Consider the following 23187-nt stretch of genomic DNA (forward strand, 5'->3'; position numbering starts at 1 on the left):
ACAGGCACCGATCACTTTGAACTTTGTGGATGACTATTTACTCAGTCTTAGGAAGTAGTCATTACCAAGTTAAATTGTAAGACTTTCTCTTTTTAAAGTTCATTTATTCATTTTGAGAGAGAGAGAGAGAGAGAGAGAGGGAGAGAGAGAGAGAGGGAGAGAGAGATAGCTCGAGCAGGGGAGGGACAGAGAGAGGAGGGGAAAGAGAGAGAATCCCAAGGAGGCTCTGCACTGACAGTGTGGAGCCTGATGCAAAGCTCAAACTCACCAACCATGAGATCATGACCTGAGCTGAAATTAAGAGTCCAATGCTTAACCAACTGCGCCACCCAAGCACCCCAAATTATAAGGCTTTTTGCAGGTATCTTTAGTTATTTCTGTGGAGCCCTTGCCTCTCCAGTGCTCTGGTCTGCAACACTAGTCACCTTCATTTTACCACATTGGCAATGATAATCTCTTCAATTTAGGGAGGTTGCTGGAATCTGACTGGGTTCCACCTCCCTGCACCATATCCTGGAAACTATCTCTGTGTATTAAGCTGGGGAAATTGTATGGCTTACCTTAATTGTTTTTCATCCTTCATCGATCACTTTCCTTTGCTGTCTGATGTTCATAGTCTTGAGAATTATTGTTTCATACATTTTTGTCTCATTTTTTAGGTGTTGTAGATGGTAAGATAAATATAGCCTGTTACTCCATCTTGGTTAGAAGTAGAAGTGTGTAAATAAGTCTATAGAGCTTTCTTTAACATATGGGAAGGTGGCAACATACATTTCTGAGGAAGGTTTGGATTAGTCAGTGAATGGTAATGACTCTGTTTTGACATATACCATAAAGAAATTAGTGTAAGTTCTCATATCATACCATATAGTATTATTAATCCCAAAGGGTTTTCTGTATGTATAAAGAAAGGATTATAAAAAGTACATCCCCAAGAGACACATGCAGAGACACACGCTCTCCAGTATTCAATCCTGGAGAGTATGAAAGTAAATGAGGATTCTCACATACAACTCATGGCCATGCACATTGTTCCAGCCTCTGTTTTTGTTTTTTAATTGAACAACTCTTTTATGTTTAATTAAAAATAATAGAAAATCTAAATAGTAACACTTTAGACCTAGTATAACTTTTACTGTGGGATGCTATTTTTTTTGGAAAAAATTGTAAAAGTTGTTTATGTCAGCTATTCTTTCTGTATATTATTTAGCTAGAATTTAGAAATAATTATTTACTGAGAAGGCAATAGTGCATCCATGTATAAATAGCCATTGAAGCAATGTTTATCAAAAGTTTGTCCAAAAACAAAGATTTATATCATGCTGTAAACTGAAACAAAGTAGGTTTATACAAAACTTATATTTCTTAAACTTAAAATGGTAAATCGATAACAATATATATCTTAGTACTTCAGCTATAAAATACATTAAAACATGTTATTAATACATTGAACATGAATATGGTGTATTGAATGCCAACTTAGCATTATGCACTGTGCTCTACACATGGGCATAGTGAACAAACCCACCATGCTTATTCTCTAGTGGGGAATAAAGAACTGCTTTACAAAGAGTAGAGTGGCTAGGGTCAAATAAATATGCTAAAAAGTAATTGGAAAGTGGGGTGCCTGGATGGCTCAGTCAGTTAAGCGTCCAACTTCGGCTCAGGTCATGATCTCACGGCCCGGAGTTTGAGCCCCGTGTCGGGCTCTGTGCTGACAGCTCAGAGCCTGGAGCCTGTTTCAGTTTCTGTGTCTCCTCTCTCTCTGACCCTCCCCCATTCACGCTCTGTCTCTCTTTGTCTCAAAAATAAACATTAAAAAAAATTAAAAAGTAGTTGGAAAATGAAATTATACTTTTTATTTACATGATAAGAACAGCCTATCTGATATTCACTGACATTTATATCTGTGTTTGGAAAACAGACGAAAATCCTTCTGGTGTTCTGGAGTCATAGAATTGTAGTGTCATTTTATCCTCTATTTATTTGGCCTGTTGAACCTTATACAGTCATGTTAAGGTTTTTGTTGTTGTTATTGTTGTTGCTGTTGTTTTTTCCTGTCTATATGTCTCCAGAGACTTTATATTATAATCTTAATTTAAAATACACACAGTTTGGGGTGCTTAGGTGGCTCAGTCAGTTGAGTGTTTGACTCTTAATTTCAGCTCAGGTCAATGATCCCAGGGTCAGGGATCAAGCTCCCTGTAGGGCTTCGTGCTGAGCGTGGAGCCTGCTTAAGATTTTCTCCCTCCTTGTGCCCCTCTCCCCTATGCTCGCTCTGTCTTGAAAGAAAAATAAATAAATAAATAAATAAGCACGATTTTATGAAATTTAAAATTATATGGTATTAAACTCCATCTTTTTTTTTTTTTTTTTTTTTGAGAGAGACATAAAGAGTGTGAGCCGGGAGGGGCAGGGAAAGAGGGAGACAGAGAATCCTGAGTAGGCTTTGCGTGATCAGAGCAGAGCCCAAAGTGGGGCTTGAACTCATGAAACTGGGAGATCATGACCTGAGCCTAAATCCAACAGTTGGACTCTTAACCTACTGAGCCACCAGGCACCCCTTAATCTCCATCTTTATATTTCACAATCTGCTATTGTGAACAATGTCTACTTGAGACATACTGAATTTGCTCTACTGATTAATAGACTCCATGGTAATTTTGTGTATTTTTCCAGAAAATCTAATCTTACATTCAGATACATTATGTATCTTTTCTGCTAGTTTTTGATTTTCATTTATTCCTCCAGGATACGATCGATCAATCAATAACCATGTCTGTTAGTTTCTAGATGAAAAGTAACTTTTGGGAGGATACAGAATATATTTTGTCCTAATGTATCCCCTTGTATACCTTGCTGAATGCCTGGCACTGGTGATTAATAAATGATTTCCAAATGAATGAATAAATTAATTGTAATAAATAAAGTCATTTCAATCATGACTTTTCCAATAATAATATCTTTTATATTATACAAAAGAAACCATATTATATTGTTAGTATAAATGACGTAATCATTTTGGTGTTTTAGTTTATAAAATATATTCTCTACTTGTCTTGTATTAATGGCATATCTTGAAAAAGTGAATAAAGTATGAGGTCAGTAAGAAAGTGATATTATTGTGTCATTATCTAAGTGTGCAAAACAGTACCTAGTGATAATATTTTATAATTCTGTTAACTTTTAATTCTTTGGGAGCAGATAAGCCAGAACAGAGATAGTAGTAATTTCACTGTAAAAATGACTTTTTATAAAGATTAATTTCTCTGTTGTGTTTTATTGCTTTGTAGACTTAATGGTGAGAGTTATGGATGAAGTGTTGGTATCCACCCCCCACCCCCCAATTCACATGTTGAAATACTAACCCCCAAAGTGGTATTTGGAGATGGGGACTTTGGGACCTAATTAGGTTTAGATGAGAGCATATGCATGAAGCCCCCATGATGGGATTAGTGTCTTCATAAAAAGAGAAGAAAACAAGAGCTCCCTCTCTCTCTGCCATGTGAGGACACAGCCAGAAGGTATCGGTCCATATACAAGCCAGGAAGAGGGCCCTCACTAGAACCTCACCTTGCTGGCATCCTGATTTCCAACCTCCAGCCTCCAATATTGCAAGTTAAAAATTTCTGTAGTTTAAGTGTTGCAGTTCCGGAATTTTGTTATGGCAGTCCAAGCTGACTAGGACAGAAGCTGATCCTGAGAAGTAGGAAGCTGTTATAACAAAAAACCAAAAATGTGGATGCAGCTTTGGAACTGGGTGATGAGTAAAAGCTGGAAGTGTTTTGAGGTACATGCTGAAAGAAGTGGAGATTGCTGTGAAGGTACTGCTCAAGGCAGTTCTGGTGAGGGTTCAGAAAGAAAAGAGGAGACCAAAGCCTCCATCTTCTTAGAGAATACATAAATAATCATGAACAGAACGTTGGTAGACATATGGATGGTAAAGGACATTCTGTTGAGGTCTCAGATGGAAATATAGGACGTGTTATTGAACAATGGAGAAAAGGTGATTCTTGTTATAAAGTGGGCAAAGAACTTGCCTGAATTGTATTTGTGTTTTAGTATTTTGTGGAGGGTAGAACTTGTAATTGATGAAACTGGATATTTGGCTGAGAAAATTTCTAAGCAAAGTGTTGAACAGTGGCTTGGTTCCTTCTAACTGATTATAGTAAAATGTGAGAAGAAAAAATTGAATTGAAAAAGGAATTGTTAAACTAAAAAGAAACAGTACTTATAGATTTGGAACATTCTCAGCTTATCCATATAGCAGAGAATACTAAGGATGTGGCCAAACAACCCTCTGCCAGTTTCAACTAAAGGGATGGAGATGGGATGAAATGAAGGAAGGCTTTTGGACTTCTTAGTTCCCACAGGACTGGAACATAGTTATTTTGCTGTGTACGTGAAGTGTTCTTCAAGACTAGGGATAAATTATTCCAAAGGCAAAATCAGAGATCATCACGTGTGCCTCCTTGGTTTCAAAGTGAGATAGGGTGCCATCATCTTCGTTTGAATCAGACAGCAGTGCCCAGAGCATCATGGGGTGTAGGGCCACCTAGCAGAGCCTACTTGGAGAGGGACATGACTGCCACTGTCATAATCAAAGACTTCTGTTTGTTCAGTACTGTTAATAACCCCAAACTGTATCACACTTCTTACCTATAAGCTAAGAGAAAAGTATTAATCTTCTTTCTCCTTAAATTTGCAGATAAATATAATTAATGGTAGATGTATAATAGGCAAAAGACAAGAAGATTAGGGAACTTGGGAGGAAATTTATTTGAGATATTGTTCTTATCTGCTGTGCCACCCATAATATTGAGTACTTATGTTTACTCTTATTTATTCTTATGAATAAATTTATATTTATTCAGTGTCTCATGGGGAATTGCAGAGTACTGTTTATAAATATTTTTTAAAAATTTTAAAGACTTTTTGATTAAAATGCATTTCGGGGCTCCTGGGTGGCTCAGTCGGTTAAGCGTCCGACTTCAGCTCAGGTCATGATCTCGCAGTCAGTGGGTTCCAGCCCCGCGTCGGGCTCTGTGCTGACAGCTCAGAGCCTGGAGCCTGTTTCAGATTCTGTGTCTCCCTCTTTCTCTGACCCTCCCCTGTTCATGCTGTCTCTCTGTCTAAAAAATAAATAAATGTTAAAAAAAAAATTAAAAAAAAATTTTAAAGACTTTGTGATTAAAATGCATTTTGGGGCGCCTGGGTGGCTCAGTCGGTTAAGCGTCCGACTTCGGCTCACGTCATGATCTCACAGTCTGTGGGTTCGAGCCCCGTGTCAGGCACTATGCTGACAGCTCAGAGCCTGGAGCCTGCTTCCGATTCTGTGTCTCCCTCTCTCTCTGCCCCTCCCCTGCTCATGCTGTGTCTCTCTCTGTCTCAAAAATAAATAAAAACATTAAAAAAAAATTTTTTAATGCATTTCCATAAAAGAGGTTCGTCAATGTTTCTTTTTGCTTGAATATTTTTTTTTTTTTATAGGATATCAAGTGTGATTGAACTCAACGTCTGTTTGGCTGATCATCATGAATCGTGCTTTTAGCAGAAAGAAAGGTAAGTGTTCACATTTAAAGGACCTGGGGGTCAATTCAGTATTACTATGAAAATCATAGTAATGATTTTCTAGTAATAGTATTTACTATTAACTGATGTAAAGGAATCAGTTGTTCGTATTATCAAATCACATGGTTCAGGAATGAGGTTAGAATAGAGTAACACACATCTGCAAACATTGCTAATTAACCTTCTTGGGTTATCACCCTGATGAAAGAGTGGATTTGTTTAATACGTTTAATTCAAAATACACTTATGACAGTGTGTTCTCTGGCAATTTTATTCTGTGGTGTGAAATTGCAAAAAATAAAGTGATCTCAAACTAGTCCTACTAGATAGCATAGCTGTATAATACTAAATTCCCTGGACTTAATAAAAATTTACCATGATTTAATTTTTTAATGCTTATTTATTTTTGAGAAAGAGAGAGAGAGAGAGACAGTGTGGGAATGGTGGAGGGGCTGAGAGAGGGAGACACAAAATCTGAAGCAGACTCTAGGCTCTGAGCTGTCAGTATAGAGCCTGATGCTGTGGGGCTCAAACTCGCGAACTGTGAGACTGTGATCTGAGCCGAAGTTAGATACTCCATTGACGGAGTCACCCAGGCACCCCAAATTTACCATGGTTTAAATTCATGCTTCTGCATGTCTGCACATGCTTCACTCTTTATTGAATAACATGTGAGGCTTGATGGTAGGTAAATTGATAACAATGAGGCTAAAATAACTTTGTTATTAATTTTCAGGCAGGGATTTAAAATAAATATAAATGTAGTATATCATAATTATCAGCATAGGAATGAAAGAAGCAGCTAGTTAAATGTTGTTTTTTTAAGGGGCAGGAAAACATGGCATTTGACGAATGTTTCATGATGCACTCAGGAAAAATTGCAAAATTTGATAGTTTTACGTAGTTCAGTGAAGTTAAAATAATGTATCCTTGTCTTTTTGTAAGGAGCTGTCTGGTGCTGGACACAAGGCTCTGCCCTATTTAATATGCTATCAGTGAATTGAGAGAGAATAATTAAATAGTCATACTCAAGTTCATAAGTGATTGAAAGCAGAAATACATGAACTGATGTGGTAGAATTACAGATACGTGGGGCTGAAATGACCAGTTGGGTCATATTCCACACTATAAACTTAATAAGATCATGTAAATTGCCAAATGTGGGTCCAGAAAATCGAACACTTTCATTTTTACTTATATACTGTTATTATTTGGAAGATGCACCTTAAATTCTATGTGGGTAAAAAATGACTGAAGAATTAAGTCAACAGCGTGTATGAAAGGTTCTAGTTAATTTTCTAATGTAAGAATAATGGACAGTCCAGAACCACGAAGTAGATTGTTCTCTTCCATTCCATGAAGTCTGGCATAGTGTGTTCTCACTTTAAAGGACTGATTGACACATTGTGACACGCACAGATGAGAAAGGCTGGGGTGACTTCAGGGCTTTCAACCTAGAACAGGAAGTATGGCTGAGAACCCTTGGTGTGGTCTTTCAGTGTTTGGAGGACTGTCATGTGGTCATGGGACTAAGTTTAATACAGATCATATGAGTACAAATTACAAGGTCATTGATATAATGCAGGAAAAAATTCCAACAAAGTTGTGCAAACATATAGAATTGCTTGAAGTACAAACTTTTTTTTTTTGTTTTGGAAGTGAGAAGTGTTCAAACATTTGGCTGTGGTACAGAGGATTGATGTATTCAGTAGGGATTTAGGTAATGTGAACTTTCAGGCACTTTTCAACCCTGGGAAACTGGGAATTTATTATTTTGATTATTTTTCTGAATAAGGGGAAGGCAAAATAATATTTATTTTGGTCTGCAGCTTGCATCAGATTTAAAACATACACTGGAAGTAAAATAACGTTTCATTTTTAATTCTTTTACTAGTAAAGAAAGAATCTGGAAATAATCCTATGATACATATAACTATTTTTAATGAAGTAATAAAAATCTTACATCACAACTTGTCACTTTAATCATATTATCTTTTTTTTATTTTTTAAATGTTTATTTACTTAGAGAGACAGAGAGACAGAGAGAGAGAGACAGTGCATGAGGCAGGGTAGAGGCAGAGAGGGAGGAAGACACAGAATCTGAAGCAGGCTCCAGGCTCCAAGCTATCAGCACAGAGCCAGACGTGGGGCTCGAACCCACGAACTGCGAGATCATGACCCAAGCTGAAGTCGGACGCTTAACCGACTGAGCCACCCAGGCACCCTTTATTATCTTATTTTTAATGTTTATTTATTTTTGAGAGAGAGACAGAGTGCGAGTGAGGAAGGGGCAGGGAGAGAGGGAAACACAGAATCTAAAGCAGCCTTCAGGCTCTGAGCTGTCAGCACAGTGGGCTTGAACCCACGAACCGTGAGATCGTGACCTGAGCCCAAGTCAGACGCTTAACTGACTGAGCATCCAGGCACCCCCATATTATCTTATTTTTAAAAAACATTTCTAGGTGCGCCTGGGTGGCTCAGTCAGTTAAGCAGCCGACTTCGGCTCAGGTCATGATCTCATGGTCCGTGAGTTCGAGCCCCGCGTTGGGCTCTGTGCTGCCAGCTCAGAGCCTGGAGCCTGTTTCAGATTCTGTGTCTCCCTCTCTCTGACCCTCCCCCGTTCATGCTCTGTCTCTCTGTCTCAAAAATAAATAAACGTTAAAAAAAAGAAAATCACTTCTAGACTCTTTTTATTTGCTTACATTTCCTTTTCCCATGGTTTTAAAGTTGAAACTCCCTATTTCTAATTTCTCTTTAGTTGAAGAGGATTTTGGAGTTTTTCATAGAGAAATCCCAAGTAACCAGCAATAGTATATTTGTTTCATTTGACGACAGTGGAAATACAGCCATTGGGAAAACCGGACTGATTTAGAGAATCAGGAAAGAGAAGCATTTGTTCTTTCCTGCTTTGCCTCATTCTCTTTAAAAACGTTTCTTTTCTTTTTTTTTCCTCCAAGTTTAATGACTAAATTTCCTTATCAGGAAATTACTGATCAATATTTTGCTCTAATTCCAAGTTAGAATTGATACCAGAAGTTCTACCTACTTACTAATCAATTCTGACTCTTACTTAGTGAGGTTGTTAAAGGAAGAATTCTTAGAGCCTCTGCTGCTAGTTTCAACCAATAGCACTATTTGGTTGAATTTTAATTTGAGTTGGAAAAATTGAATTTTATGAGAGAAGTCCTACATCTTGACAATCGGGAGCTGTAATTGTACCCCTAGAGAATATATTATTCAGTCATATTTCCAATAACTAACATCAGCACACACTGTATATTCTACTTAAACAAAGTTTCAATCAGTAAAAACTCATCTCTTCTTTCATAATTGTCCAATTTACTTGGTTATCACATGCAACCTTACTAAATTGTCCTTACCTCAGAAGCCTATGGAAAAGATCATCTTAAATTCAAACATATATTTTTTTCTTGTTATCAACCTTTCCAATTAGTATGTTGTCTGGTATTCTTTGGTTGAATTACCGGTGACTTCACTGATTTTCTTTGTAAATGCTCTCTCTAATGCTACAGATTCTAAAAAAGAGTGAATGTATTAGAATTGCATCATTGTGGACTATTTTGAAGAGATCTATAAAAATTAGTCTAACCTTATAATCATTGATTAATGAATGTATTTGTTCTATAGCTCCTTTCTTATTTTAGCTTTCTCTTTGAGTTTTTACAATCCTATAATAAATTCATTACATCAAAAATGAATAATTTAGTAAGAAAACATAAAACATTGAATGTGAATGCATGTGATTAAATAATTCAACCAGATGCTCTTTATTTTCTTTATCAGTTGACAAACTGATGAGTAGATATAATCATAGCATCACAGTTAAAATTTAATATTTAAGTATGATTTCCCTTTTTTAACCCATTCACATGCAGGCATTCACCCAACACCATTTTGTTTTAAATTTGATATACTAAGGGCACCTAGGTGCCTCAGTCAGTTAAGCTTCCAACTCTTGACTTCAGTTCAGGTCATGATCTGAGCTCAGGGTTCATGAGTTCGAGCCCTGCGTTGTTGGGCTCTGTGCTGACAACGTGGAGCCTGCTTTAGATTCTCTCTCTCCTTCTCTCTCTCTACCCCTCCTCTGCTTACATTCTCTCTCCCAAAATAAATAAATAAACTTAAAAAAATAAATTTGATATACCCAAAGTAGATGCTTTCAATATGCTAAGCTCTGGTGATACAGTAATAATGAACTTCCTGCATCGTTCTTGACGAGCTCTTAATCTAAGTGCATTTTGAACACAGATTTATTGACCTAGCAGTCAGAGTGGTTTGATACTTGCCAAGTATTTTGAAATGTTGGCATTTCATTTATGTGACTGTTTACTCTTGAGTTAGTGATTACAGTTTAATTTCAAGGAAGGGGGCACGTTCCGGAGTGTCTGTGTTCCTGTTTCTGTACCAGTTCCATATATCTAATTGCTCCTATCGGCATAGATAGATAGTGACCGGGAACCATCATCTGTACTCACTCTTCAAGGTCAGTCACATCTAAATGAATTAATATAAAGAGTTTTATTCTGTTAGTTTTTCCTTCTGCCAAAGTATAAATTAGGATGACAGTAAGGATGTTGTTTTAGAAATCTTTCAGGTGTTATAAGTATACTGCCTGTACTAGAGGTATGTAATGAACAACCACTAAACCATCATCTCTTGACGATGTGGATGTAGATTTGTTGTCATTGTGACAACTGCGGCTTCTCCACTGGTAATTTAACATTGTGAATATTTTAGTCTGTCATCAGTAACAGCTGGATGTAACTACCCTTTTTCTAGGTCACTGCAGTACAAGACTAGAATGGAAGTAGTATCATCAGTTTTCAAATAATAGTAGCTTATAGGAGAAAGCAATTATCCCTCTGCCTCAGGATTGGAATGGACCATTATATTCAGATTTAGACTTTATATACTTCTGAGCAGTGTCATGTATCTTAGAAAAGGAGACATGAGAATAATTGAGTTAAGGGGTTACAAAAAGAAATTAGATTTTTTTTTTTAGGTTTCCTAAAGGCAGATCTTTGTTTTTATTATCTTGATGTTTTTATTGTTCTGGTGTATAGCATTGTGATTAATTTCTTTTAATATACAAGTGCAATATTGTATCCCAAATCTAAGCACAAATTATTCTTGAATTAATCATTTCACCATTTAGTAGCAGTCATAAAGAGAAAACTGTAATTAAAATGAAAATCTTTATAGGAAATAAAAATTTCCTACGTTAATACAATGTCGATATGCTTTTTTGAAGCTTAGAATGTGTTGCTTCTCAACATACTTCACCCATGCACAACTATCACATATCTGCTTCAGTAGTCAGAAATAGCCCTAAGGTGCACCATGAGCTTGGATTTTATTGATCCCTCATGTTTTGTCTCAGAAGTTCTTGTGAACATTGTACCCCATAAACATGTTTAATTTAAATATAATGCATTATTTTCCAAATGGTATAAAGTAATTGACATTCCGGAAAGATAGGCCTTTTTCTCTTTGTCCTCACAATCCCCCAGTTTGAGAAGAACACATTAAAGATACCAAACTAGTTTCTGTTAACATCATTTTCAAATGTTCTGAATTGAATGTTAAAAATACTTCATTAGTAATCTATTTCTTTTCAGTACGTACTTATTTACTATTTTTCATGGTGAAATACGTCTTTCATTCTATTCTGTTCATAATATTGATTCTAAATGTTTTAATTCTGTGAGGAGTAAAATACAAAACTCTACTAAAGGAGACAATGGTTTTTGAAGATTGAGAAGTTTTACAACAAACAAATGCAATTTTGAAAATGTAGTCAAATATGATTAGTTTAACATTTTTTTGCTTTTTCTTCACTTATACATTCCACAAAATATTTTGGAAGATATGTGGAATATGTAAATACAATCCAAAATTGAATGAAAAATATTTTTCTATTTCTAACAATAATACGCAATACAAATTATTTTCAATATGTTTTATTCTTTTAGTCACTTTGTTTTTAATATTCTCTTAAACTAATCTAAGGACTATTTGAAAGGTTGAAGATTTATTGATTAGGGAACTTTTAAAAAAACTGTTAATCACGAGAGTATAAAAGGAAATGAGAAAGATATCACATAATCACATAATTGATGTAACCACTTGTAGTCCACTGAGTTGTTACTTTTTAAACGGTCTTTTAAATCAAGCCTATAGCTTATTATGGTCTTTTTATCCCAAGTTTGTATACACTTTCCAGCTACATTGTTTTTATATCTGACTAGTTATTCTTTCTCAATTTAGCAAAAGAATCATGATTTAGAATTGCTCCCACCCATATCACACTCCTTACATATACTAATGAATGAATATGACACCCTTAGAACGTAAAATTTAATTTAACACTGTGTGTTCTTCATTGCAGACAAAACATGGATGCATACGCCTGAAGCTTTATCAAAACATTACATTCCCTATAATGCAAAGGTAAAATAGTTTATGTGATATTATTGAATTTATTTTTTGTTATATTATTATTATTAAATTCATGGTCAGTCTTAGAAAGATTGCTTATGCATTGGCATTTCCTAGTAGATGATCCCTGAAAAAAAATTGCATAAATCATTTTGTAATGGATAGTATGGGAAATGATTTTTCTCTCCAAATAAGTTAGTTCTTTTTTTTTCCTGTCGCTCCAAGTAAGAGATTATTATTATTAAAAAAATTTTTTTAATGTTTATTTTTGAGAGAGAAAGAGAAAGAGAGAGAGAGACAGAGAGAGCACAAGGGGGGAAGGGCAGAGAGAGGGAGACAGAATCTGTAGCAGGCTCCAGGCTCTGAGTTGTCAGCACAGAGCCTGACGCGGGGATCGAACCCATGAACGGTGAGATCATGACCTGAGGCAAAGTTGGATGCTTAACTGACTGAGCCACCCAGGTGCCCCCAAATATGTGATTATTTTATTTAATTATAAAGAGTATTCTTTATAATTTCTGTCAGTCATGTATGTATTTTCTTCACATGGTTTTGGCTATCATTGAAATTAATTTGTAATATCATGGCCTATAGGAAATAAAAAACCAACAAATTAGCATCCTTTAAAAGCACTTTAATGTTGAATTACACAGCAGAATATAAAAAACTAACTTGATAATGAGAGAAATGAGCTACAATTTTAATGAATGCAATTATCATTCAAAACAAGAAAGATGAAACTTAAACTATTAAGAAAACAGAAAAAGAGCACATTATTTTACTCTTTTGTTTAGTTTTCTTCATTTTAATAGAGGAATAGAAACCATCTATGCCCCATATCTTCAAAGATTTGATTCATTGTCAATGTTGGAAAAGTGGACAAATAAACAAATGCACTTTGCGAAAATATCTTTACAAGATAGGTGTTATTTTAGAAATAGGGAGCACAAAACCTAAAATAAGATTTCAGAGAAATCTGAGTCTAAACTTGTAAGATACAGGAGAGAAAGTTGCATTGGGAACATGCAAGTGGGTCTGACTTAAACAACTGACTTTTGGACACAGTACGGGGAAAACAGAAAATGATAATGTTATTTTTATAAGGGAACTTAAAGATTTATGGATTAGTAAACTACATATGTATAATGAGAAGAGGTATGAGGAATTATTTTAGGAATAATTTTAGAAAAAACATTTATTGAACAGAAAGTCAATGCTATTTAATAAGAGAACCTCTTGAGTGCTGGTCTGAGTCTGAATCACAGGAAGATGCATTACAAGGCCATCTAGAGACCTGTCCAGAGCGGTTGCTCAACAGTGAGATTTGTAGTACAGCAACTCAATTTTTTCTTGCTGACTTCATAGCAAAGAAATGCTCTAAAATATTTTTGGTGTAAAACTAATATACTTGAAATCATTGCAATGCTTAGGAATTTCCCTGTAATGTTACCCTGAAGATGAATGGCCATGATTTAGTATGAAAAGTTTAGTTAGCTGAATGAGAAAAATTGAGTTAATATTATCTCTCTTCCACAGATATTTCTCATATTAACTATTGAGAAACTATATGAAAAGTATAGAGAAAAAAATTAATCTTGAAGACCACTATTATTTTAAAATGCATGCTCAATATCTTGATCATACTAGAGTCATATCTTTAAAGTAAAATCACCACATATTATTTTTTTTATATATATCTCAGTTTGAAAGACTGGTTTATAAAGCGTTAAAAGATTCTAATTAGAACTACCCTTAACCTTAACTGCAGTATGAACAGTGGAGATCTGCTTGTCTACATGGAAAAATTGCATGTGCTAATTCACAGGTGCATAACAACTATAAGGCATTCCACATGCAGTAGAGGGAGGGGACAGGAACATCCTTCCAGACTGGGGTCAGTAAATTATAAGAGCAGGTCAATTTTCTCCATTCTAATATGGCCTCTTGAGTAATAATAAATGTCATGTATACCAAGTAGTGTTAAAACTATTTGAAGAACATTATTTTTTTCTACATTCCTTTTTTGTTTTTTTTTTGTGGGACATTTAAAATTCATCATTAGTATTTATTTTTGAAAATTTTCTGTATTTCTTTAGTATACATGCCATTTGAAAACCAAATCCATGTCCATAGGAAGTACCTTAGCACAACAACAACAACAACAACAACAACAACAACAACAAATGCAGACTCTTGGGGTGCCTGGCTGGCTGGGTTCATAGAGCATGAACCCTGAGACTCTTGATCTCAGGGTTGTGAGTTCACGCCTCATGTCGGGTACAAAATCTGCTTAAACACACACACAACAAAAAATAGTAATAAAAAAAGAAACAACAACAACAAAGTAAAATAAATACCAAAGGTTAATAAATATATGAAAAAGATTCTCAATTTCACTTATAATCAAATAAATACTTAAAAAAATACAGACTTTAGAACTCAAAAAAATACAGACTCTAGAATTAGGTTGACTTAGTGTATATCCTGAGTCCGACACTTGTTAGCAATCAGTTTTTGGGCAAATAACCTAATCTGTCTGTGTCTACAGTTATTCATGTGGAATAGGGATAATAATAATTTCTCAGCTGAGTTATTATAGACATAAATCATTAGGTAAGTATTTAAAGGATAACTGGAATAAAAGAACTACTTAATAAATGTGGCAATCACTACCTTACCTTTCATTTTTCACAAGTCTTAACCAAAATGCCTATTTTATAATAGGTGTTCAATATATATGTGTTTGATGAATTAATGCATAATAACATTTCCAACATAGTTAATTTCAGTGAGCCCTAATACATGTGAGGTACATGATCTCATTTAGTATTTGCCATGATTCAGTATGGTGATTATTAATCTCTGCATCAGAGAAAACTTTATACATTATGTAAGAGAAAACTAAGGCTGAAAACTAAGGCTGAAAGATTAAGTAATTTGACTATTGCCAGAAAGCTAGTAAGACAGAGCCAGAGTGGAAAACTGAAGTCGATATGACTTCAAAGATTTGCTGGGGCTTTTTTATTTTTTTAAATATTGTTAATGTTTATTTGTTTTTGAGAGAGAAAGAGAGAGAGAGAGTGTGTGAGCAGGGGCAGGGAAGGGGCAGAGAGAGGGAGAGACACAGAACCTGAAGTGGGCTCCAGCTCTGTGCTGTCAGCACAGCCTGACGTGGGGCTTGAACTCACGAATTGTGAGATCATGACCTGAGCTGAAGTTGGACGCTTAACTGACCGAGCCACCCAGGTGCCCAAAGATTTGCTGTTTTTTATGTATATAATAACACTTTATTATTCACTCATCTGTTACACTGCTGATGTGTATAAGGTGCCATTACTGAAGTCTCACTTGAATATTGGTGAAACTTCAGAGCTATATAACACATCTTATATTCTTATGGATCTTACAGTCATAAGGAAATATACAAAAATAACATAAAAGTCAGATCATGTTCTGTGTCATTCAAATGGCACTTAACAGAAAGTTATAGAGATTCAGAGAATGGTGTCATTCTTGTTTTATGAAAATGGGAGTGAGGTAGGATTCCCAAGGGTCAAAGCAAGGGTGGAATGACCATTTCACACGGAGATATCTGAAGGAAGATGAGTAGAGTCCATAAGGTCTAAGGCACAAACTAAATATGGCAAAAGTTGGGTTGTGGCATAAAGTTGTGGCATGATGGTAAAATGTTTTATCAGTCAAGGTTCCATCTGAGAAACAGAACTACTAGCTTGTACACACGCACACATGCACATGTGTGCGCACACATATGTCTCTCAAGGAATGGATTATGCCGTTATGAGGCTGGCTGGGCAATTTTGAAAAGCATATTACAGGCCATCAAAAAGCACAGGCTGGAAGTTCTTGGGCAGGACCTGACCTCAGGTGGAATTTCTTTTTTAGGGACACAGCAGTTCTATTCTTAAGGCCTTTAAATTGATTGTATTAAACCCGCTCAGATTATCTAAGATGTTCTTTTTTACATAAAGTCAACTGATTATAGATGTTAGTCATATCTACAAAATGACTTATGGCAAAACCTAGATTAGTGTTTGACTGAAAACTGGATAATATAAGCTGGCCCAGTCGGCATATAACACTGACCATCACAAGTACTAATGATGGGCAAGGCTAAAAAGATGAAATTGAGAAGGCTTTGCATGGCAGGAGAAGCAGTTTGAGTAGTGAACTAATCAAGTAGGATTTAGGAAGATAAATCTGTAATGATCTAAAGTTGATTTGGATCCAAAGCGATAGGAGGACTATCGACTTCTTAGGAAGTTATTTTAATGGTCTAAGTGTGTGATTCTAAATTTATATAGGGTAATAGATAAACATATAGTGGAAAATAAAGATGTGCTAAATATTCCAGGGAGAGAATTGATGCAACAGAGGAATAATTTATATGTGGGAAAAAGAAAAAATATCTATTTTCATCATGGGTCAAAAGGAGAATGATCGTACCATTAAAAGAATTCCATCACTACATTCACTTTTGGGATCCACTGGTTACAAATTAATCTGAATACGTTTACCAGAGCTGTTCAAGAATCATAATTCTCCTGGGGAAATAGTAACTTTTACATTTAGGTGTTTTCAGTTTTTTGTTTTTTTGTTTTTTTAATGTATGTTTTTGAGAGAGAGAGGAGACAGAGCATGAGCAGGGGCAGAGAGAGAGATACTGAGACACAGAATCTGAAGCAGGCTTCAGGCTCCAAGCTGTCAGCACAAAGCTGAATGTGGGGCTCAAACTCACAAACCACGAGAGCATGACCTGAGCCAAAGTCAGATACTTAACCGACTGAGCCACTTTCAGTTTTAAAGTAATAGTTTTCTGCTTTCGTTTTATAATTTCTTTAATTTTTTAAGAACATATATTTGATCACATTCTTTTTCTTTATATAAAATTCTATTTCAAAAATTCACATTTAATATTCAGAGTACACTTATTTTGGGTCATATGTGGATATAAAATAATAGTTATTTTCAAAAGTATTATTCTGTATAGGGTTCATTAATTTTTTTTAATGAACAGCAACAGCATTAATAATAGTTCATTGGGAATTCTGCATATTATCCTGTGTATTCTCTAGTCATGTTTTTCAAACTACAGGTTATGCTTTTTTTTATGAAAAAAATTGGGTCGTGAGTTTAATGCATGGGATCATGGGTGGATCATGTATTTAAAAATGAAATAGAATAGAAGAGAAAAAAGATAAGACATTTCCAGAACGCATATGGTAAATATTTGTTCCATAAAATTGTGGTTCATAGTCATAAAAGTATGAAAGCCACTGCCTTCAAACAGTAAACTGCCTTTGAATGGTACCAAAGTCTTCACCAGATTTAACTCATTCAAATCATAAAACAATAATAGGGGGAACTGCTTAAAAGAGCCATTAAATTTTTAATAAAGATGATACACATGTAAATTTAACCACATGTCCTCATTGAATATAGCATCTTAAAATTATTTCTGAATATGCATATACACATGGTAAAGTGATACAGAAATAGAGTAAAATGTAATTGCAAGTTCCCTGTGCACCCATTCATTCACAATGGCTTATCCATTTGAATGGAGTTCCTAATACATGCAAGGTCTTGATCTAGAAAAATAAGATTGGATTAGTCAACCAAAGAGATGAAATCCTGCTCTTCTGGGCTTTACATATAACAAGTAAAATAATACTACTTTTTCTGAGAAACACTTGATAATAAAATTATATCTTTATTTCTTAATACATTGATTATTGTATTGATTTGTATTATTTATGTTATTAATATAGAGTGTTAGTATTATTTATATATTGTATGGTGTATATATTAATATATATAGTATTTATTTATTTTGTTAGTTAATGTTTATTTTTGAGACAGAGCATGAGTGGGGAGGGGCAGAGAGAGAGGGAGACACAGAATCTGAAGCAGGCTCCAGGCTCTGAGCTGTCAGCACACAGCCCATCGTGGGACTTGAACTCACAAACCATGAGATCATTACCTGAGCTGAAGTCAGATGCTTAACTGACTGAGCCACCCAGGTGCCCCTATTAAAATATATATTATGAACACAACATGTTACTTATTCATACAGTATTCATACTTTTAGTACTGCAATGCAGAAAAATAAAGCAGGATATTGGGGATTGGGAGAAGTGGGAAAGAGGGAGAGGTGGTGCCGTGTTACACAGAATGGTCAGGGACGATCTCTGAGGAGGGCAAACGCCTCAGGGAAATGACAAAGTGAGACATGTGGCCACATGCCAGAGGAGCAGTCCGGACATGGCCAGCATTTGCAAGGTGGGAGCATGCTTGCCTAGTCAAAATCTTATCAGAGGTTGGGGTGGGTGGAATGCGGTAGAATGTGGTGGAAGGACGGGAAGCCCCAAAGGCACATGTGGAGTAGAGCAGGTGGGACAGTGGGTGCCTTGTAGTTCTGGCAGGGCCTTGGAGCCCTTGCCCAGGCAAGGAGAGTGATTGTGGCTTGAAGCTGAGTAGGACCTGAAGGAGGAAGGTGGGCATTGGGGGATATTTTGAAGATAATGCTGATAGGGCCTATAGATGGATTGTGTAGGAGCTTCCTATTTCTGCTATAATTAGAACAGTAAGCAGACATTTAAAAAAATTTTTTGATCACCCTTAAGGAAGGCCATAGGATTTTCCATTCCTTCCAAATTTTGATGAGACTGCTAAACTGTCTTTTCTATAAAGGTGAAATACTGGAAAACTTTTACTTTAACAAACTTAATATTCTGTTGATGTGAAGTGGTCATTTTTCAAATGAAGAATTATGATGCTTCATAAAAGAACACTTATTTATTAAAAGTTTTATTCTAAAGAGTTAGCATGCCAGTTTGCACTATTTTTGAGTAGAGAGCCAGCGTTCCTTCATTGTCTGTTTGCTGTGTTCCAAGTTTTAAAAGTGAGTGAATCCAGGGGCACCTGGTGGCTTAGTCGGTTAAGCGTCCGGCTTTGGCTCAGGTCACTGTCTCATGGTTCATGAGTTCGAGCCCTGCGTCGGGCTCTGTGCTGACAGCTCATAGCCTGGATCCTACATTGGATTCTGTGTTTCCCTCTCTCACTGCCTTCCCTCACCTACGCTCGGTCTCTCTCTTTAAAAAAAAAAAAAAAAAATAATTAGAAAACAAATTTAAGAGTGAGTGAATCCAAAACAAATGGGAACGGGACCTAGACCTTAAAAACCTATGACTTCCCATGGGGAGAAAGAACGGGCACCAGAAACAAACAAATAAAAAAAAAGGTGGAAGAAAACTAAATAGATTATGACCAACAAGATAAAATATGAATGTCAAAGAGAAGTTTGAAGTGAAAGACGATGTTATATATCAATGATTTCTAGAGGTATCAGAGTTTCATATGTGAAACATGCAGTTTGCCATTAGGTGTGTTTGGTAAGAGAGAAGGCTTCACTGAGCTGTGACCCCCAGTATCTTCCTGATGAAGTGAGTTGTTGTTTTCTGCCAGTCTTTCTCAGTCTCACAACCTAATCTTCCTTAACATTTATAACCTGTAGGCTCTTATTTGGCTTCCAAAAACAAACAAAAAACCAGCAAAGAACAGCAACAATAACAACAAAACCCATGAAAAGCAGATGCAATCTCAGGATAGTAAGTGGTTAGAACTTGAGTATTCTAACCCTCAGTAGTTGAAATCCCCATCTTAGCCACTTACAGTTGGAACTTCTAACAAACCTCTTAATAGTAATTGATACAGACAAATCAGAACCTAGATTTGTGGCATGTTCATATGTCCCCAACAATAGCAAGGCTGTACCCCAACAACTCCACTGATGTTATCAGAATTAAGATAAAAATTTTTTAATGTTTATTTATTTTTGAGAGAGAGAGAGAGAGAGAGAGAGAGAGACAGAGACAGAGAGACAGAGTGTGAGTTGGGGTAGGGACAGAGAGACAGAGACAGAGACAGAATCTGAAGCAGGCTTCAGGCTCTGAGCTGTGAGCACAAATCCCGACGCGGAGCTCGAACCCAGGAACCACGAGATCCTGACCTGAGCTGAAGTCCGATGTTCAACTGACTGGGCCACCCAGGCACCCCTGACGTTATGAGAATTTTATCAGAATAACTACATAATTGCTGCATCCTATTGCAGTGATTGGAGCAGCACGTCTCAAACTATCCGGGTTCACATTTCAGCTCTCTCAGTTAATATCTGAATTATGTGACTTTTCTCAAGTTTTCCCATTTGTAAAATAGGATTACTAATTGTACCTACTTCATTGGACTGTTAGAAGGTTTAAATGAGTTAATAAATTAAAAACCTCTTCAATCAGGGGCACCTGGGTGGTTCAGTTGGTTAAGCAAACGGCTTCGGCCTAGGTCATGATCTTGCTGCTTCCGAGTTCAAGCCCCGTGTCAGGCTCTGTGCTGACAGCTTAGAGCCTGGAACCTGCTTCCCATTCTGTGTGTCCTTCTCTCTCTGCCCCTCCCCTGCTCATGCTCTCTCTCTCTCTCTCTCTCAAAAATAAACTCTAAAAAAAAAAAAATTTAAAAACCTCTTCAATCAAGGTCTCGTATTTCAAAAGCTTATTATTAGTAGCATTATAGACAGTGTTCTGTGAAGTCTGGAGTTGCACTAGTTATTATCTCTTGAAAATTATTTGGTGTTTGCATTATTGCCTGAAAAACAGAACAAAGTTCTTAGAATACATGTCAGGTTATGTTTTCTGTTCACATCAGAAGCAGAAACAATGAGATTAGCCCATGTACCTGCAGTGGTCAGCTTGAGAATTTCAGTGGGGAAGGAATAGCTTTTCCTGCAAGCATGACAGGAGACTGCTGACCTTGTAAGTTTATATACCAGAGAAGGTTTTGATTGTTAAAGAAAGATACCATTGTAATCATACTTTCCTATTACCTTGAGTTTTCAGCAACTGCATTCTGGAGCAAGATGTTAATGCAAAGATCATCTTGGTCTTAAAATCAAATGCAGAAATATAAGGAAGTCCATGCATACCTTATAAAACTGTTGTGGAGTTTTACAAGTAAAAAGTTAATGAAGAGAGACAATTGCAACATTATGTGGCCTAATGACTCATGGTACAGAAAGGCTTTAATGTAACTAAATCATTTTACTAATGACTTCTCAAATCATTTTTTGTGTATATATGATAAATTACCCTTCAATGAAATGTTAATATTGGTTTATGACTTAATAGAAGAAAATCTGGGTCTCAGAAATAAATACTGCAGTGTCAGAAACAATGGAAATAAGCAGAGAAAACATTCAAATTGAACCCTGTGGAATCATTGAAAGTTGGGTAAAAGATACATCCCTATAATTGATGAGATGCATTAACAAAGCATCCAAAATGGTTTAGAATTCCAAATTCATGAGATTCCTTAGAGCAGCTTTATAGTAGCAGTAAACACAAGCATTTGCCAATTTTGCTGGTTGTAGATACCAGGGGGAATGTAAAAAAATATATATATATCAAAGCCCATAAGAGCTTAACTGCATTCCATGTAATTCATTTCATTTGTTCAAAAATGAATCTTAGTTAATCTCAAAGCATAGGAGCCATTTTTAAAAAAATAAATTTTATATAGAGCCTTTCAAAAAAGTTTTCTTAGACATTAGAACTGTTTTTTCATAATGCTAGTATGTATAACATATTCATTCCAAACATTTTGAAACTGGAGTATGAGCATAAAAATTGAACATTAACCATCATTCTTTCCAATTAAAAAAGTGATATGTGCTATATCAAATATATTGGAAATAATTCTGCATCTGTACTATTTGGAAATGTCCCTTTATGTACCACAGCAACACTGACACATACTAAAAAAGGAAATTAGAGAGCTATAGTATGTTATTTTCCCATTGCTTGCTTCAGAATGGTAAGCTTAAAAGTTTTCATGCTAAACAATGTGAAAACAAGTAAGAATATAGTAATGATGGGAAATTTGCTGAATTATGGCTTTATAGTTGGTACGTGCTTATAGAATACAAGAATAAATGGAAAAAGAGAAATGACAGTAAGCACCTATCATTACTTAATTTCTCAATTCTTGAGATGAACTTATAAAATGAATTTAATTTCTGGAAAGCATATGTTTGTTTTAAAAGAGCATATGCTTAGTTGTGTGTGTGTGTGTGTGTGTGTGTGTGTGTGTGTGTGTGTGTTTCCTAAAGTTTTCCCGGGTAACTGAAATAGTTATTTTTTAAAAATTTTTATTTTTTCATTACTACTTTTTTTATTGATGTATATATTGACATCTACATTATGTCAGTTTCAGGTATACAACATACTGATTAGATGTATGGTATATGGTAAAATGGTTACCACAAAAAGTCTAGTAAACATAATTTTGAAGGTAATCATCATTGTATACTTTACATATGAGAATTCTCTTTAAAATGTTGTATAGCTTCTAGAAATTACTCAATAGAAATTAAAAACTCCAGGGGCACCTGGGTGGCTCAGTTGATTAAGCATCTGACTTCGGTTCAGGTCATGATCTCACGGTTTGTGAGTTCGAGCCCCACATAGGGCCCTGTGCTGTCAGGGCAGATCCTGTCTCCCTCCCTCTCTCCCCCTCTCCTGTGCATGTTCTCTCCCTTTCTCTCTGTCTCAAAAATAAATAAATCTTAAAAAAAAATAGTAATCCCTTCATCTTTATTCTCATTTCTCATAGGTCCTTCAAAAAATGCTCACCTCTTTACTAATTTTCCTATATTTAGCATATGCTTATTTTAGTTACCGAAACTGCTATTGAAATCAACTTGATAAAAGGATTATTTTTTTTTTTTACAGTTTCAAACATTTTCCCCGAAAATTACAAAATTCCCTATTGGCCCAGACCTTTAAATATTCCAAGCTTCAGAAAGCTACCACTTGATTCCTTTGAGACCAAGTCAGACTTTTCCTTCTTCACAAACATTCTTTGCCTATGAACAAACTTTGTTGTTATTTCATATACTGCCAAACATATCCATGTAGAAATATGAAATAAATGATAAATGTATCGAGCATTCGGAAAATTTCCCATATATAACAAGGTGGTCTCCAGTTGAAGAAGTATTTAAAGATAAATAACATCTTAGGCAATATTTATCCAGGGACTATGTTAACAATAATATCATTAAGCACAGCAGAATGAGAGAAATAAAAT

At 35.6% G+C, this 23187-nt stretch overlaps 1 protein-coding gene across 18 annotated transcripts in view; it reads left to right on the forward strand.

Moving 5' to 3' along the window:
* The window catches only part of GULP1 (GULP PTB domain containing engulfment adaptor 1), a 275468-nt gene that overhangs the window by 168907 nt on the left and 83374 nt on the right, over positions 1-23187 (forward strand). For all 18 annotated transcript variants that reach the window (XM_045034117.1, XM_045034119.1, XM_045034122.1 and 15 more), the window contains 2 exons: positions 5491-5562; positions 11981-12042. In XM_045034117.1, coding sequence (XP_044890052.1) covers positions 5535-5562; positions 11981-12042 — 90 coding nt within the window. In that variant the 5' untranslated portion in view covers positions 5491-5534. The remainder of the gene's footprint in view (positions 1-5490; positions 5563-11980; positions 12043-23187) is intronic.

Source organism: Felis catus, chromosome C1 (genome assembly GCF_018350175.1).
Source record: "Felis catus isolate Fca126 chromosome C1, F.catus_Fca126_mat1.0, whole genome shotgun sequence".
Classification (NCBI taxonomy): domain Eukaryota; kingdom Metazoa; phylum Chordata; class Mammalia; order Carnivora; family Felidae; genus Felis; species Felis catus.